General features: G+C 47.8%; 1 protein-coding gene across 4 annotated transcripts in view; it reads right to left on the bottom strand.

The window, feature by feature from the left end:
* The window catches only part of CASK (peripheral plasma membrane protein CASK), a 629306-nt gene that overhangs the window by 64536 nt on the left and 545522 nt on the right, over positions 1-19248 (bottom strand). For all 4 annotated transcript variants that reach the window (XM_089546010.1, XM_089546012.1, XM_089546011.1 and 1 more), the window contains 2 exons: positions 12700-12777; positions 9936-10022 (listed from right to left, as the gene is read on the bottom strand). In XM_089546010.1, the coding sequence (XP_089402136.1) occupies positions 9936-10022; positions 12700-12777 (165 nt within the window). The remainder of the gene's footprint in view (positions 1-9935; positions 10023-12699; positions 12778-19248) is intronic.

Raw genomic sequence — 19248 nt, 5'->3', positions numbered from 1 at the left:
GATACCAGTTGTGAAGTATGCACGGAGCGTACGCTAAACAAGAATAAAAACCGTGCTTTCGCGTCCAAAGCACTGTAAGAAGTCTTCAGTGCCCCGTAATTTCCACTCACTCAGGGCGAACGCAAAATTGCCTGTGTAGTGGACAGACCTGCTTAGCGTCAGTAAGGTCGCGAAATGTAATCATCGACCGGAAATGGCCAAAGGACAAAGCGGAAGGACCGAAAGTTTTCTCCCGGCCAAACGCACTAATGACCTGCTGCAATCAGAAGGATCCAATTTCGCGGCTATAGACGTTAACGGGCAGTTCGCCGTTGCCGAGCCACTTCTGGAAATGCGGAAATACAATCACGGCGCTCAAGCATGCCCACACCAGGAGTCATCGAGGAAGTCCAGACCTCCACGCTAAGGCTTTCCAGGGCAAGAACGCTTTTGAGATTTTGAGATCCGCGCTTTGCAAAGCGGGCATCAGAGGTAACCGGAACCTGACAGGCGACACGAAGAACATGTAAGCCTAAAGAGCTCTAATTCATCAGAAACCAACATGTCTAATAGTTTTAGACACTGTTCTTTGACGTCCCAAAGTAGTAACCAAGTTCGGTGAGTGCAAAAAACTCTCTCTGCTCCTTATCTTAGACAAGTCCAACATTCTCGAATAAAAATTTTTGAATTTGGAAAGTTGTAAGATTCTGTTCTGGAAATATTGAAGGTGGCCCATTCTTCTGATATGTATTAAAATCTTTGTTTTAAAGTGTTGCCATCGATCGCATCGAACAGTTGAGACAGCCATAAAAAATAAAAAAAACAATGGGGAAGGCTTTAGATGATAGCAAATAGTTAACAGAAAAAAAAAGATGCAAGACTGTCGTCGGGTGATTTGCAGATATAATGATCGTCACAGTGAAATCTTCCATTATATGAAAGATTGGGTTCAGAAACGGTTTTCCGCTCAAAAATGCTTTTGTCGAAAATTGTTGAGTATGATGATTAGCAGGAACAATTCAATCACACAAACCTCCTTTGGCTTGAAGAGAGCCACATGTATCCACCCACCTATTTTATTAATTGCATCCGCATAGCTATATTGGGTTTATTGGGGTTTAACGTCCCAAAGCAACTCAGGCTATGAGGGACGCCGTAGTGAAAGGCTGCGGAAATTTCGACCACCTGGGGTTCTTTAACGTGCACTGACATCGCACAGTACACGGGCCTCTAGAATTTCGCCTTCATAGAAATTCGGCCGCCGCGGCTGGGATCGAACCCGTGTCTTTTGGGTCAGCAGCCGAGCGCCGTAACCACTGAGCCACCGCGGCGGGTACGCATAGCTATATACACGCCGCATGTTTACCTTGTCTCAAATAGGTGGCGCGACTGACAGTGTGCGAGTAATTTTTGTTTTAGTGATCTGACCATCCGCGAATACAGATGATGGTACGTGCCACGTACATAGTCTCAAAACTTCCCAGGCCGCAAGGCCTGCTTTTGAGCGGTGTAGACAGGCAGTTACGACACCCGCGAAGCTCAAAATATCTGTATAGGGTACAAGAAGTATCTTTTTAACCTCCGACTACCTTGATTGCTACATCGGCATCTTGAGTGCCTGGGTATACCGAAGGACCCCGTGGCCTGCGAACTTTTGCTCAACCCTGTATGTGCACTGGGCGCGGCGTGTACGTACTTTTTTACGCTGTGTGTGTCGAAGTAGCAGTACTTGCTTTCAGATCAGGCATTCTTCCACCGTGTTACTGGTTGAGAAAGGAGGGAGCCCGGCACCAAGCGAGTGCCCGACGCATTGTTCGATACAACAGCATGCTTCTCTCATAGATTATAAGTTGCTGATGACCATAATGGAACAAAAGTAGCCTGGTCAAACAGCGTCGTAGCTAACGTTTTTTTTTTTTATACGACGCGAGGTCAGAGGCCCATTTACCCGAGCATCTTACTCTAGAGAAGGCGAGCACCGGGCCATAGAAAAGCTTGTGTCCATTGGAATACCGCTGTGTACACGCGGTGTTCGCGATGGAACCCAGCGCCTGTCGCATACGAGGCGAACTCTTTGTTGGGCACTCTGCCACATAGCCATAGGGCCCGGGTTCAAACCCGGCCGCGGCGGTTGCGTTTCAATGGGGGCGAAACGCAAAAGGCGCCCGTGAGCTGTGCGATGTCAGTGCCCGAATTAAAGATCCCCAGGTGGTCGAATTATTCCGGAGACCTCCACTACGGCACCTCTTTCTCTCTTGCTTCTTTAACTCCCACCTTCCTCACTTCCCTTACCACACGATTGAGATGTCCACCTAGAAGCGATACAGTCACTGCGCTATTTCCTTCCGCCAAAGCCATTTTTTTTTGTCGCGTAAAGTCTGCGTTCCAACGCATGTGGAAATAGCGAAGGCAAAAATTAAGTTAAAAAAATTTTAGGACTCGAGAGGTTTGTATCTCTCTAATGTAGGTATGATTAACATAACAAAAAATTCAGGGGGCACTTTGACGATCTGAAGTGCGCGAGGCGAAAGCCTTTCCACGCAACGCTGGCCGCACGGCCGTGGGCACACACGAGGCGACTAAGGGGCGACTTGCATTGGCTAGTCATGACTGGTTAATGACTAACCAGTAACGATTGGTTAATGACTAACTAGTCATTACTAATTAGTTGATGACTGGTGAATGACTTGTCAGTCATGACTAATTACTTGACTAACTAGTCATGATTGGTTAATGACTAACCAGTAATTACTAACCAGTCATGACTAGTCATGGCAAACAAGTTATGACTATCCAGTCATGACTTGCGACTAGTAATGACTAGTTGACTATCACTTCAGATGAAACGGATGGACGGACATGACTAACTAGTCATGAATGGTTAATGACTATTTAGTCATGACTTGTGACTAGTAACTACCAGTTAACTTTCAGCTCAGATGTAACGGACGGACAGACGGAGTCATAGCCGCCAGTATGAGCAATTAAAGGCTTTCGCCTTAAAATGTTCATTTTTTAAGGTGTAACGCGCGCGCCTATAAGTGCCAAAAGTACGCCGTGAAATCAGTTGCGAACGCTCATCAAGATATGCCACGTACGGGGTGAAGTTTGCGGCGATAAGGTGGCCGCAGCTGGCACAGAACAGGTTTAATTGGACAGATATGGGAGAGGCCTTTGTTCTGCAATGGGCGTAATCAGGTTGATGACGATGGAGTGATGACAGTATAAGCAGCCAAAAGAGAAAGATCGTGGATAATAAACAAAGTGATATTCTTGATAATGACTACGGATAGGCCTTGAGGGCTCCCGTGATAGCTTGGGATGGAATGATGGCATATAAAAAGAAGGAGAGACAAGAAAGAGAAAACAGACCAAAATGAAAGCCCTTGGGGGCTGTCTTGCAGCTTCGCCGCTAAGAAAGCAGGAGCCGGCCGCCGGCATATGCGCGAAAGAGAATGCGCTTGAAATCTTTGTTCGCGTTGGACACGTTATAACTTTAGCTGCGTGAAAGAAGATTAAAAAGAGTAAAACTCATTTCCCGCAGCGGCAGTGAGAGAGCCGCTGGGAACCACGATTAGCAGATTGAAAAGCGCGGGACAGCGCCAGGCTATAGCGCGTGGAGGCTCGATCTGATAAGAGCCACCCGGGACCGTTATGGAGCCCTCCTCGCCTGCCATGTGTGCATAAAAGAATCACCGCTCCAGCGGCTCTTTTGTCGACCGTATATGTCCATGCTTCGGAGGCTCCGAGTGAAAACTCCCGCCCCGAATAAAGCGCCCGACACACTGCTCTAGACCGGCCGATATGATCGTCAACTATAGAGCTCCGCGTCCGAAGCATGGCGATGTTGCTGCGAATGGTCTTGCTCTTTAGATAAGCAGGAAGAAAGCAGGAGTTGGTGTTCAAGCATAGTTGCAAAAACACAAATCACCCAAACAAGAGCAGAGATGAAGCGAATGGAGAGCTGAGTGACATGCGAAATCAAGGCGCTGACCCATACAAAGTCTCTCGATGAAAAAAAGAAAAGAAGCAGCAAAGCAGGGTTTTCCTTAGAGGACTCCGGTCAAAGCCTGTGGCGCGTCATACACTAAGGACAAGATCGCGTGGCGTCCAATGACAGAACTCCAAGCTGAGCCTTTGGGTGAACGTGAAAAATGGCTCGAAAGAGGAAGGAGAGACGAAGAGCGATAGAAAGCAGAGAAGGGAAAGGAAAGAAAGGTTTACCAGTTCAGTTGGATAGCCTGCAGTGAATAACGGAGCTATGGGGAGAAAACAAGCAAAGAAAGAGTAGGCAGAAAATAAATTAGCAGCCAAACGGGACAATATACGAAAGAGAGAAGGCAAACATTGTCGAAAACTATTTATAGACCTTGGACCGACCTCTCGGGATGCACAGAGAAGTTTGAATATCTCTGTCCCTATATGTCTAACTCGTGAGGCGAAGAATATAAGCCGAGAACTGAATAAGAGTACACTAGAGTATTGCGGTCTTACCAGGAGGCCTCGGTCATCCGGGTAAGATATTGCAGAATAAATAACGGAGGTTTCAAATTATTCAGTATAGCTTTCCATTTTAAAAACCGGGAAAGATACCTCACAGCAATTTCTGCACATTGATGGTATGGTAGCGCGGACACTAGTATTTACGTGATAGAGAGCAAAAAAAAAAAAAAAAGACGATTAATTAACTAAAATTTAGGAACCAACTTTCTTAATTTTGGTTTTAGGGTACGAGATTAAACAGCGCAATTTAAGGCAGTCAAAATCGAAGTCGAGAACAGTTTTTAAAATTTAACAATCGGCACCATTGTTCGCGGTATGTATCGAACGGGGGGAAAAAAAACGCATTTTAAACCTTTTCAGGTTGGCTTTTTCCCACACTGAAAAGTTATAAAATGGCATCGCTTGTCACATACAGACGTGGTTTACGTGAAGAGGAAGATGTTGATGTGGTTACCGTGATAATACCACGCACGGGAACACCACTTTGCAACACTGCAATGCGGCAAAGCCAACTTGACGTCCTATCAACAGTGTATTTTCGCGTTCGATATTTCGAACCGTGATGCCGATTAAAAAGTTTTATAAACTGGGCTCGCCTTTCATGACGGATGCCTTCAATTTATCAATACAATTTAGCCCTATAAAACCAAAATTAAACACTTTATTAGTAACTTTTCCTTAATTATTCGCATTTTTACTGCACTCTATCACGCAAAAAATGCTCGCCTTGCAGTGAAGCCCATTTGCAAAGACCGCACCGACCTATTTTTCACGGCTTTTACAACACGAAGCCCACACAAACTACACGCATTTGGCGACCGGAGAAAGAGTATCATATATTTTCCCTAACCATGACTGCATGCCTTTATCTAGACCCCTTTGTATGCCGTGCGGCAGATGCTTTCAGTACACCGTGTAGAAATATGGTAGCGTAATTATCTGCGCTCTAGGCCTTATATCAGTTCTCAAACCGCGGTCTCTAGCTATATGCACCGCCATCCAAATCATGTTCTGTAGTAGAGCGAAAGTGACTTGCGCTGCCACGGAAAAAAAGAGCGGACACTTAAGCTCCGCCTTAAGAATATGATGTGATAGCGTAATGGGTTATTTCCCATATATGCAAAAGGTCATTCCATACTTTACATTTTTAGATCCCTGGGAGTCCTCATACCCCTCCTGGTGCAGCGGTTAAGCGATGCGCCACTGCCCTGCGATGGCAGGTGCTCCCAGCGGTGGGCCTTGCGCGGCCCAGATTGATCTTCCCGAGCGACCAATCATTAATTTAACTGCCAACTTCCACGGTGGGCAGTTTGGTCATTATCCAGTATGAAGGTTGTAATGACGCCGCATGGTCACGTGACCTAGTTGGTCCACCTGCCTTCTAGGTTGCTCTTCGGGGACCACCTGCCAGAGTCATGTTGTACACACGGCGATACCCGGCTTTACCTAGCAGAGTGAAGCTATCGCTTCAAAAACGAGTAGAAAAAGACGTGTTCAGAAGAAGTAGACAGGAAGACACTGGAAACACAACTAAATTTTATCGCAGCGGTCGAATTTCGATGGAGGCGAAATTCTAGGCCCATGTACTGTGTAACGTCGGAGCACGTTAAAGAACCCCAGGCGGTCGAAATTTCCGGAGTCCTTCACTATGGAGTCTCTCATAGCCTGAGTCGCTTTGGGACATTGAGCACCCATAAACTAAACTAAACTAAACTAAACTAAACTAAACTAAACTAAACTAAACTAAACTAAACTACACTACACTAAACTAAACTAAAATGAATTAAACTGAACTAAACTAAACAACTGAATTTTACTCCGTGAAAGTTGTCACAACACAGCCACGTGCCCATGCGCGTAGGCAACAACGCCTACATATATTTGCATATTTTAATATTTTTCATATTTTGTATTTTCATATTTTGTAGACGTTGTTGCCCACGCGCATGCGCACGTGGCTCTGTTGTGACAACTTTCACCGAGTAAAATCCAGTTGTGTTTCCAGTGTCGTACTGTCTACTCCTTCATCTTGTGAACGCGTTCTTTTCTGCTGTTTTTTTTCCGTGGTCATGCACCAACTGACCCATCAAGCTACGCTTCTTCAATGAGATGCGCTATATATGCTGGAAAAGACTGACCCAGTACCTCATGCGGCGAAGTCTTGAGTGTTCTCGCTTCAGGCACACTCGCGCTCTCTATGGCTCTGTTAGTGTCATCTGAAGCGCAAAATTCATTCTCACGGCGATAAAAGTTTGACCGGATACCCCAGAGTCTTGATGTATCCCTAACATTTCATCTACGTCTCTTGTTCCGTGTACCGCTTCTGACTGGCTGAGACCTGTGAGAAGACGACGCAAAAGCAGGGGCCATTCTTTCATTTGCTGCCTGCATCAACCTCCCCAATAATCACTCTATAAGCCCAGGTTAATGGTCGGTTAATGGTCTGAGCCTAGCCTTTCGGCCGTGGTTCATTTTGTTCTGTCACGCCGCCGCGGTGGCTCAGTGGTGATGGTGCTCGGCTGCTGACCCAAAAGACGCGGGTTCGATCCCGGCCGCGGCGGCTAGAATTTCTTTGGAGGAGAAATTCTACAGGCCCGTGTACTGTGCGATGTCAGTGCACGTTAAAGAACCCCAGGTGGTCGAAATTTCCAGAGCCCTCCACTACGGCGTCTCTCATAGCCTCAGTCGCTTTGGGACGTTAAATCCCATAAACCAACCAAACCAACCATTTTGTTCTGTCAAGGATTCCAGCTTCCCTGTCAGCTTCCCTGCCCGCTTTCTGGCGTGAGTCTCTACAAAGTCATCTCAAACCGAAGTACGAGATGACAAACGTTGTTTTTTTAGTGTTGTACTTTTTCTTTATTCTTTATCTGCAATAACAATCAACCTCTTCATACCTCTCCCTACTATCCTTTGTTCTAAACTACATTCCTTTTGTTACCGTCTGTCACTAATTAGGTGCCACATGAACATGTGGTAGTTCCTGCGGTCGGCACCATCTTTTCTCTAGCTTCTTATTATTTTATTCGATAAAATCAGCTCATTATCACCACACAGCCACTCCGCGAGGTCACTTCGACTTTACAGCGGGCAAGTTAAGGAGAAAGGAAAAAAAAAAAAAACAAGCATTGCGCCCTTCCCTAAAGAGGAAAAGTAACGGTAGCCGTCCAGGTCACGTGAAGGCAAGATGGAGTGGGGAGGCTACATGGATGAAGGTTTAATGTTATCCTTGCCTTGGAACGAGCAACGAGGCAAAGTTCTGAGGAAGAAGGCGGTCAGCTTGTCAGGAATAACAAAAAAAGGGGAAAAGTTCTGGCTCTTGCTTCAGACCCCGTATTAGGCTATAGACCGACGGAGACACCAAAAAGCATGACCAGACTAATGACATGTTGTACAGCTGAAGTAAGGGGTAAGCTGACCAGGAAGGACACTAGCGAGCCTTTCCCAGGAAACCAAGGGCCTCATTAAGAAATAGTAAACTGCTAGACATCTGTAAAGAAGCTTTTACTTTTGGTTGGAGATGTCTACTATAAGTGATCAAATCTAACGAACACGCAATTTTGTCGAAATGTTTAGTTTTCATTCAAAACCAAATGTCCGAGTTCCAAAAATACCAAATGTCTAATAGCACTGTAAAAGATGATAAATAACGATAATGTGGGCGTCGTGAATATAGTATGGACGAAATTGAAGTAGCACTGCATCATGGAGGCTGCCTGAAAGGAGGAAATCGGGCATTAGCAGAAAACAAGTGGGAATAGGAAAAAAACAAAACAGCAGTGCCATTAGCAGTTCTAATAAGATATGCAAGGTAGCAGAATATTATGCCCAGTATTCGACGTCAAGACCGACCAGGCTCCTCTCAACACTGCTGCGCAAGATGTACCCAGCTGTAACAAGAAATAAGGAAAGCCTTACAAACTGCGGAGAAAAAAAAAGCGACCTAGATAGTACAGGTCCGATTAGAAACGACCGGGATGTGTTCGGAAATGTCACATGACCTCTAGACTACGACTCTAGAATTCAACCGCAATAAAGACCGCACACAGAATAGGAGAACGACAGGAGATGAGCGCATATTGTGACGAAGACGAAGCTGGCAGTGGCGCGGGACGGAGCGCTCGCGCTAGGCCAGCGGCCATTAAATCATCTCTTGTTCATGGTTCATCACGCCTCATTCTTCGGCTGGCCGCCACGTTACAATATGTTCTGTAGTTCTCCCATTCTGTGTGCTATCGTTGTTGGGCTTGAATTCTAGAGGCTATGCATCAACTTGCCACGCTAAGTGTTTTACTGATCAAGACTACGAGACATGTAGCGTCGCCAACTTATTACTAATCAGCAAGATAGGCGATCTCATTCGTTATTAGTCGGGTTATCAAAACAAAGTTGCAGACTAAAGGGAGCCTATCTGCATTGTCTTCAGAGCTGACAAAAATTCAGCAGAAACAACAACTTTAGTTCAAGCACTGCTTAATAACAGCGCAGGGCAAGCATCTTTAAATAGTAAATAACATAAATATATACAACCATTAAACGTCAGCCTGGCCTTCACACGAAAAACAAGAAGATATTATTGGAGAAGGGTAATAGCTATATCAGCTTTCAGAAAATCGATAACGCGATTAGCTTAGACGCTATGGCAAACAAATTTTGGCCATCTCGCGCCATAAAGATTGGCGCTTTCGGAAAGCGCGCGTTTCTGTCGCGCGCAAAGCAACGTGCCCCCCCCCCCCCCCTCACGCACGTCAATCCATAGCGCACGCGTCACGTCGCCTTTCCTCTCCGGCGTGGGCTGGCGCAGCGGCGAGCACCGCAGAATCGCAGCACGGGCGGGAGAGAGAACGTCAGGTGATACGTGCGCCATTGAGTGACGTGCGCTGGAGGCGTCGTTTTACGCACGAAAATAAAGCGCACTTTTCGAAACCTCGCATCTTTATGGCCCAAGATGACCTAAGTTCGTTGACCCACAGCGTTTAATGCAACCGCGTTTTCAGAATTCTAAAAGCTAGTATGGCTATTACTAACGGCCATCTACGCATCTGAGATACAGGTACAAAATTAATTATCAAAAATTTGTTAATTAGCTCGTCAGTTAATATAAGCCATCTGTTTTCCGGTGTCCACAAGCACTGCCGCAGAAGCTATCTTTACACACCAGAAATCATATTTTTTAAAAATTAGTGGCGTCCTTCAGTTCACTTGGCAAGGGATGATGCCCAAACACAAGCAAGGGACGCAAGATGGCAGACGCAAGATGCCCTGTATTTGGCCTATACTCGGCCAAATACAGGGATCCGCACCGTATGGTCCCTGCGCACAGTGAGGGCACTGACCACCAACGACCGCTGCGCCAATCTTCGACGGTGCTGCAGCTGCGTTCTGTGTCCTTCCATATTGTGCGGCAAAGTCCGCAAGCGGGTGTTAGATGGGAGGAAAGCAAGAAGACTCACCCGTACGTGCGGTTTGCACAGTATGGTCTGCAGCTCTTCCATGTCTGGCGTGGTCCCCATTGGACAGTCCTGGATCCACTCCAGCACCTGCGAAGTGCATCCACGTGAGGGTGGCGTAGACAGCGTGCTAGCTGGGAGAGAGACCACTTGTGTCACACCATCCATTGCACTATCCGCGACCCGTGTTCAGGCGGCCAGCTCAGAGACTCAAGACGAGAGCCACAATGAGACTCAGTCCGTCAGCTATCTGCGACGGCCCAGTTACTTTCGGAAGGAATGGGGTCTCATAAGTCTGGCCGTCGATGGAAGGGGTCGGAGTGATCGCTCTTATCTATGATCTTATCTTTGTTTGCGTCGTTTACGATGGGGTCGGCAACATTTTGGAGAAAGGCGGTTGGGACGAAGCGGCTTCAGCGCGGTCAGCTATCGCCCATTGTTCCGATCCTGGCTCTCTAAGCTCCTTTCCTGCTCTGCACGAAACAGTAGATGTAAACATGGGCGACAGGGTTTACCGGGTTGTTCAAGTTGCATGGAGACGTGGTTTAAAACGTCACTTGATGCATTGATAGGGCCAGAAATGGAGAGCAACAAAGCAAAGCGGCCATTCTACGCATCAGGGTTGAAAGTAAGGGAGCATTGGTTTCCTGTCCGGAACCCTGTGGGGATAAGACTGTTTTTGAACACAAAAATAGAGAAGTGACAGTTAGGCTTAACCGCTTTATTGTGATCGCAACCATACGCCAAAGTCGCATGCTGACAGAAGTACATGTTTGGGCAGACTGCGTTGGCACACGTCGCACGTCGGGGACGCAGAAAGAAGCGTTGTTGTTCTTGCCGATATTTACCGATGTCTCTTTGCGGCTTAGAGAGTGCTCGAAACTCGTAAGCATGCGGATGCGCATTTCTTTCACTTCCTGCCCTTTTACCAAGACATTCTCGTTAGATTCGTTTCTAGAATCCACGCAATGCTCAACCGGAAGTGATTATGTATTCGTTCATACACAAGAGCGCTGCTTATTATTTAGACTTCCCAGCTGGTGTCACTTAAAACCTGGAAATGAAGCGTGGTGGAGCATTCTAAAGAAAAAAAAAAAAGAGGCCTGAAACTTTTTGTCAGCTTTGGGTAACAGGTGAAGGCAAGAGTTTTCAGCTACGGTATACATCGTGCCGATGAAGTCTTAACGCAAAGAGTCTCACATACAGCTACCATAAAAAAAACGAAATATACTGCGCCCCAATTTTTTTTTCAGATCGAATTTACCTCATTAATACCCGCGTCACGCAGACAAATTTAATTCCATTAAATTTACTGCCATTAAATTTAATGTCATTGATGGCATTTAGTGCCATTTTAAGTGCTCATTGCCTTAATATTTAAAACCATTCACACGGTGCCACCCACTGAAATTTAATGGCATTAGTCTTACTGCCATGCACGACCTGCTGAGTTCGCCATAATTCATTCGCCCGAGCAATATGTACTCTCGTCCGCAGTCCACACGCAGAAAGGCATGCAAACTTAGTAACAACTTGTGGCTACTTTTCGACTTGTCAAGCAGAAACAGCCTCTTCTTCCGCAAAATAATCTTTACATCACTTTGAACAGCATTCCAGAAATATCGTGCTCATTATGACAGCTTATATTTAGGTAAAATTTCTGACTGCCTTGAAGGCGTTATCGTCATCGTGACTTTCGTATTATGACATTTAAAAAGGAACGTGTAACACCAGCGACGAAAATAATGGCATTAACAAGCTTAAGGCGCTAAGCATTTACAGCCATTTCTTGTGCGCGTATGGCACGGGTATAAGATTAAACTCCTTTGAAACACTAAACTGTTTTAACTCACAACTTTCATGTTGCCTGGAATCACACAACAATGAATATTCGCACATGTAGCGAATATTCGTCGTAACAATATTCGATTCGGATTTGCCTGCGCTCATGGCGGCTCGCCACACCACGTGACGGCATCAACTTAAGGCCATCATCATCAGCCTGACTACGCCCACTGCAGGGAAAAGACCTCTCTCTCCCTTGTCTCTCCAATTAACCCTCTCTTTTGCCAGCTGCGGCCATCGTGCCCCCGCAAACTTCCTAATCTCATCCGCCCACCAAACTATTTGCCGCCCCCTTCTAAGCTTCTTTATATTAAATTTTTATAAATCTTGTGTTGGTGCTACCATTTTAGGGATTGCTTCCCCACTTTCCCCATTTTGTAATACTCTCGTTCGATGGCTTTAAGGACACTTTAAATAAATAAATAAATAATAAATAAATAAATAAATAAATAAACAAAACAGATTAGCAAGCACGTGATGTCCCGAATTCAGACTTACTGGTACATCCCTCATCTAGGTCCGGGCAAGCTACAACTCAGCTCAGCAACGATGGATTGATGAATAGGAGCGCCCCCTTTGAAACAGGGTGGTTACAATGGCAACCGTGCCTAGCTTTGTTTTTCTTTATTTTCGCGACCTAGACAAACAGCAGCGCCGCCACGTGTCCAACCAAGAACGTAGTCTGCTACCCAACTTCCGGGTTCCCCGAGGATTCACTACTAGGTCGTTCTTTCGACCTTACGTAAAACCCGCGCGCGTCTGGTTAAGGCAGGCGGAGGGCCTGCTCAAGACAGGCGGAGGCACGTCGCTACGTCACGTGTGTTCGAGGAGGAAGAAAGACAGGGGAGCGAATGAGAAAGAACGAAGGGAGTGGAAAGAGGGTATAGCACTGGAAAAGGTTACAAGCATGCAAGGCACTCACGTCTCTCGCCCGACCACAGGCGTCCGACGGGGGGCACTTGATGGGGCTGCACGAGCTCGTGTTGATGCGGTCGTACAACTGCGAAAGGCGGAGAGGGAGAGGAGAACATCGATTAGAAACTGCGAGACACAGAGCTCAGTACGCCACGAACATATAAAAGCACACTTGTACATTTCTATATATACATGTATATATTAGTAGGCACGTATATTACTAGGCTGCGCATACATATGAACACTCTCGAGTGTCGTCTCTACCGTGTCGGGAGAAGACGAGGACGCGATCATCAGAGAGATTAGGGCGCAGAGCGATGAGCCCGCATCTTCCTCTCCCGCGCTACTTCCATCCCCGACTGCGTCTGTCTGTGCGTATGTCTAGGCGCCTCTGCGCGCTGGACCGATCGTCGCATTCTCCGCACGAGATGGCACGAGCCCAAACGCACACGTACAGCGAGATACGCGACTGCGGCCTCAGCGGGATTCGTCCCCGCGAGCTAGAACAAAGGGAGGACATGTATCAACCCTCTATCTCGTCGCTGCCGACCCTCGCTTCTCCGAACGCCGGGTCCAGGAACCGCTTCCTCGGCATCCCCCCCCCCCCCCCCCTCTTTTTTTCCTCCCGACTACAGCCAGCAAGGACGTGCTGTGGACGGCAGGGTAGCGGAGCGGGCAGCGAAGATCAGCGCTCGGGAAGAAAGCTGCGCGGTGCCATCCATACGCGATGAAGCGTGCGACGCTGGTCAGGAGATTAGTAGCTGGCGGGACAAACAGGCAGTGGCAGCGACCGCTGCGGAAGCTCCTTCGGGGAGGCGCGTGTACTCGTGGCCCGTATAGGGGGAGGAGATCGGGCGTGGGCGGAATACGGGCAGCAGGCGAGGCCGTTGCTGGCGAAGCCAAGGAGGACTGATGATGAAGGGACGAGGACGTGTAGCGCACAATCATGGGTGAGCGTAGCGAGGAAGGGGAGGGGAAGGAAGAGGAGGGAAGACCGAGTCGGTTATGGGATCCGTCTTCTCATTATTACCGGCGCTCTCCGGGCGGATGCGGCACTCTCGCGTTACGGGAGAAGCGCGACATCCTTCTTTCTCTGATGATTTCTCTTCTTGTTTTGCTTCTTTACCCCAGTTCCATTCTTGGGCTGCCGCTGACTGCCGGATGCTGCTGGGCCGATTGCTCGAGTATCGCGTGGCAGCCGGGCGCGAAAGATCGAGGTGACCGGATGCGGGGAGGTTCGGTAGACTTCCTCTACCCCGGACGAAGAGAAACTAGCACTGCGTCGTTGGAAGTTTGCGAGTAGGATTACGGTTAGCGCGTTTCACTGCCTTCGGTGAAAAGCGAAGCACGAAGAGCGCACCGAAGACAGAAAAGGGAAAATCAACCTCGAAGAGAGTGTTAAATCGGGTTTTAGATTGAGCATTCATGATGCAGCACAGTGACGACATCGTTTTAATGCTGCGTATTCTTGTGCTCTATATAAACACGTGTGACACAGACCTGTCTCGTACTAATTTTTGCCGCGTCGCGTTTACAGTCGACGTTGACCGTTGCAAGGAACGGGGAGATTATCGGGAAGAGCGTATGATTTTTTTCAGCCTAGAAACAACAACAGCACCATGTGTCCAGTGTATGTACGAAGACACTCCACAATTCCTAAAAAAATAAAAAGAAAGAGCTGGGGGTGTAGGGTAGATGTTCAAGAACAGCGCAGAGTTATTAGAAGGCCAACCACAAACTCGTCACTCAGTTGGAACTCGCCGCCTTGAATCGACTCTGCCATCGTTGCAGTCGTTGGTGTCTTCGGTGGTTATGGTGAAAAATACAGAATCGACAATTAGCGACAAGGACTTCGATAACCGCGCGCGACCAGTGAGCTCTGTGGCCTGCTTTATTGCGCTGATAGTTTACGCTACAAGGAAAAAAAGATCGTCCAGAGTTTTGTCATCACCCGCCCGGAAGGAAGGACACTACGATAGTTTACCATACTAGCAGACCGCAAGACTGACAAGTTCGGTGCCAAATTGAGCCCCACGACAGCAGATGGCGCTTTCGCATGGGCATCACATTCTGATCGACGAGTAAGTGAACGGGGGAGCTATCGTTTGCAACCCACTGAGACACTGCTGCCGTAGTTTATTCTAGGAACTGTTACAGATACACTTATCCAAGTGCCGCCGCGGTGGCTCAGTGGCTATGGTGCTCGGCTGCTGCCCCCAAAGACGCGGGTTCGATCCCGGCAGCGGCGGCTGGAATTTCTTTGGAGGAGAAATTCTAGAGGCCCGTGCACTGTGCGATGTCAGTGCACGTTAAAGAACCCCAGGTGGTCGAAATTTCCGGAGCCCTTCACTACGGCGTCTCTCATAGCCTCAGTCGCTTTGGGACGTTAAACCCCGTAAACCAACCAACTTATCCAAGTAAAAAACAAATAAAGATCGCTCACGCGTCATGTGACCTCTGCCTACCATACGCGGTTGAAGCAACCAGAGTTCTCAAAAGGCTCATTCTTTCTTCGGTTTCGACGTGAAGCCGTAGGTTTCTGAACCAAACAGATTCGATAAGCTTTTAAAGTTTGTTACGTCGCTTTACAAATCTCGACGACGCTAGCTCCCATTCCCAGTTTTGTTGTCCGTGTCTTCTCAAGAAGACTCTCCGACAGCAGGCGCGCGTGCTTCCCACAAAGCATGCGAATCCTGCGGTGAAGCTCGCCCAAGGGTGCTACGTATACCGTGCGCCGGATGCCGAGTCACATGAGTTGCTGCTCTCGACAGAATAAGGACCGCGCCCGGAGGACATCCGTACACATTGGCAGGGCTACGGCGCGGCCATGTACAGTCCACTGAACACTACACCGAAGGAAGGAGAGGAGGCGAATGATCGGAGAGGAGGAGGGAAGGTTGGAGGAAAAACTTCCCAATGGGAGTACTCGGGCCTTCCTGCCCCGGTTCAGTTCATCCCGCGGCGTCCCGCGTGCCAAGTGAAGTGTCACCGATTCGGCCGCATTGCGCCTCCCATGCCCCGTTCCCTCGCCATCCTCTCCTCACGGTCTTTTAGGAGTTCAGCGATTGGAATCACGTCCACTCAGAGAGCCGACTCGTAAAGGGACCGCTGGACACACTCGAACGGAGACGACCGCGCGCCCTGGGGGACTTAAAGCCACACTGGGAAGCTGCTCTAACGGGCCGCGCAGCGTACTATAAAAGCAGCCTGTCCCGCTAGGGGGCTGCGTAACCCAGCGAGCTGCGTGAACGTCCTTGGCACTTCCTTTCGCTCGTTGAGCGCTGGCTTGTGCAACCGCTACGGTCTAAGGACCGTGTGAATGAGTTACGACGGGCTACAAAGCGTAGACGAGTTTAAAGAAAAAGTGAAAAAAAAAAAATAAGTCTTTTCAAAGCAAGAACATCCCGAGAATAGACAGCGACCGAAAACTCCTACCGTGATTGGGCAGGAGTGCCCGTCAGCAGTGGATCGAGTTTTCGCCCCATCATTACTGGTAGATAGCAACGAGGACGAACACTAAACGACGTCAGAGCTCATCCTTCTTAAAAGCTGCTTGTTATCTTTTCTTTGGATTCGGTCGCAGAGGCAATCAGATGGTCATCTTGTCTTTAATCTCCACCAGGCTGGGCAGCGTTTTGCTTGGAACCACCAGTCCGGCTCGAAGAACTCGTTTAGCCTTCGGCGCCTCTGTACTCCGCACTAATGTTCTCTCTGAAAGTAAAGTAAAAGAAATCTCCGGAGAAAATAGCTTCTCCTCTCCGTGTGAAAGCTGGACGCGAGGAAAGAACAGCTCCGGGTTTCTGCGATTTAAGCGGTTCCAGATTGAGATGCGCTCATTATTCGCATTAACGATCGAAGAGAAAGGACAGCTTCGTCCCATAGTTTATCAGTGCACCGCTGTAGCTCTCGTTCAGTTTCTCTTAATGCGAGTGGCGCACTGAGTTTTTCCTCAGATTCCCGCGAGCTGTTAAGACAAAGCAAGAGATGTGGAGTGAGGTAAGGGATAAAGCCTATAATTTTCACATAACTATCGTAAGAGCAATAAACACATTACCGGCGGCGAGATCTCGGTGAGACTGTCATCTACATGGTGCCTCAAAGGCAGTGAATTGGTCAAAGAAGAGGTGAAAATATTTAAACACATAAGGAAGCCTATGTACATACTTGCTGTAATTGGTTGCTTGCCGAATTTCAATCGGGGATTGGCATATTTTCACATCCACCAGATTTGATGCTTTCTGCTTTGTTCAGTTCTGTTCCTTGCGTGAAGTTCTACCTGATTTGTCTCCATGCTATATTACTCACCATGTATTATTTGTCGGCTCGTCTTACAGTTCACAAAGAAAGACGATGTTTAGCTTCTGCCGCACAGTAGCAGACCCGACACGACAGCATATGATTCTTCGCGCCGGCGTCAGCCTGTCTTAACTGCATTTTGGACAGCGTTCGCGCTTTTTCACGGTGTAGGAGTGAGTTGATGTGAGTGATTCCGTGTTTTAAATTTTGATTTCGCTCAATTTTATTCAGTATTGTGGTCACGCAATTTCATAGTTATAGTTTTTTATCCCCTTTCTTCGCGCTACGAGCGGGACACAGGAGGATCCCATACGCCCCAGATCTCCAGGTGGTCGAAATTATTCCGGAGCCCTTCACTCCGGCACCTGTTTCTCTTTCTCCTTTCACTCCCTGCTCATATCTTCCCTCACGGCGCGGTTGAGGTGTCCACCAAGAAGTGAGGTAGTTACTACGCCGTTCCATTCCCTCAAAACCAATTTTCATATGCCGGTGGAGTCATTCTCTGCCACCCGGCATTACTATTATCGTCAGCGATACACACCGGCTACTACCGGCACCTAAAATGGGCGCAGCGGTGCGTAAGCCTAATGCTTGCATAACAGACTAGTTCTTATGTTCTTACGTTAATAACAGCCCCTTCGTATTCGCTTATACCATGCAAGAAGCTGCTCCAGATCAGCTGACTAACCTGACATTTTGCTTTTTCGTCATTCCGAGAAAAAAAAAATGACGCCATTAGAAAGAGGCATGAGCAAGTGTGACTGAAAAGACATTTGCGGCGATAGGACCAACTCTCAACTGCTACATGATACTCTTTTTACGCCTAGCGCCTTGTTAATGCCCAAAAGAGAAGCTAAAACCAACCACACAAAGAATACAAAGCACACTGAAGCATGCGCGCACACTCGGATGCTAAAGTAGGTGTTTGGGAGCAGTATACACAGAAAGACGACCATTCTTTCTTACCGCAGGCACACAGATGACACAATAGCCCTCTTATCGTAAGGTACACTTTCTTTTCTCCGGTTGTACTATTCGATTCAATTTCCGGAATGCCTGGATACTTCCTCAGGCAGGAGTGGGCGCTCAAAAAGGTACGACGCGAAGATGTAGGCAGACAGGATGCCGGAACGGAAGCTGACGCAGAAGCGCGAACGGTGAACTGGGTTTGGCACAAACAGATGAAGGAGAGAAAGAGAGAGAAAAAAATTGGAAATGAAAGGAAACGGGTCGGCTGCAAAACGCCTCAAGTAGAAGTAAACGCGCGTTGATCAGCTGCTCCGCATCGCACACACATGCAGCGCGCAGGAGCGAGTATGCCTTCCTGTAATATTCAGCGCCATGATATTCGCACCCACCACTCTGCTGGTCTAAAAAATAAGGCCTAGAACTGTTGAGTGATGCACTGATTAAACCACTTTCCCGTCTGTCCACTGAACAATCAAATGGAGTAACCTCGACACACTGATCCGATCAATGAGACCCGTTTATTGACAAGCTATAACTCATTGACACTGAAATACTGGCAGCCCTTTTCAGTGCTCTCTATACGCACCTTCGTAGTTAACTGTTTCATGACCAAAAGAAAATGATATAAATCACACGTAGGAACACAACGTAGAGCAACAATATCACAATTAGTGAAGTGTGCCCTAGTGAGTTACGAGGAAAATGCATAGAAGAGCTGCGCGCAAAAGCACAGAGGAATAAAAAACGAACTAAGCAAACGGATTTACAAGATAAAAAAGAAACTTTCGTATATAGGGAAGGAATCAAACCCGTGCTAACCTGTTCTGAAAAAAAAAATATTTTGTTCGAAAGGAAAAAAAGAAAGAAGTCTACCAAGAACAAGTAAACGTTAAAACTGAAAAAGCCAACAAACCACAAAGAATTATAGATACTTTGAAACTCCTGAGCAGCACGTCTCCTCGTTTCCTTCAGTAGTGGATGATAGGTCAAGCACGTGCTTGAGGAAGCCAATAACAAACTCAGAGTGCACGTATGAATACAAAGCCACGTCCCCTTCGTTTTCCGGGTTCCCGCTGAAATCACGAAGCAGTGCGCGACTCTGTGCACGCATGGGGGGGGGGCCTGCGCGCAGAAAGAGACTCCCTGCGGAGCTGTATCTCCCCATTCAGCGGCGCTGCTTTGTTTTTCCGAAGGAAGCGCGGCGACGGTGTCCCGATGCCAGCGCCACACTCGGCCTTCGCCGAAAAAAAACAACGCGGCTGCGGCACAGGCGGCATCCGCACTCCGGACG

Source organism: Amblyomma mixtum, chromosome 5, assembly GCF_055824585.1.
Source record: "Amblyomma mixtum isolate Tamu chromosome 5, ASM5582458v1, whole genome shotgun sequence".
In the NCBI taxonomy this organism is placed as follows: Eukaryota; Metazoa; Arthropoda; class Arachnida; order Ixodida; family Ixodidae; genus Amblyomma; species Amblyomma mixtum.
This window is presented reverse-complemented; position numbering and strand designations above follow the sequence as displayed.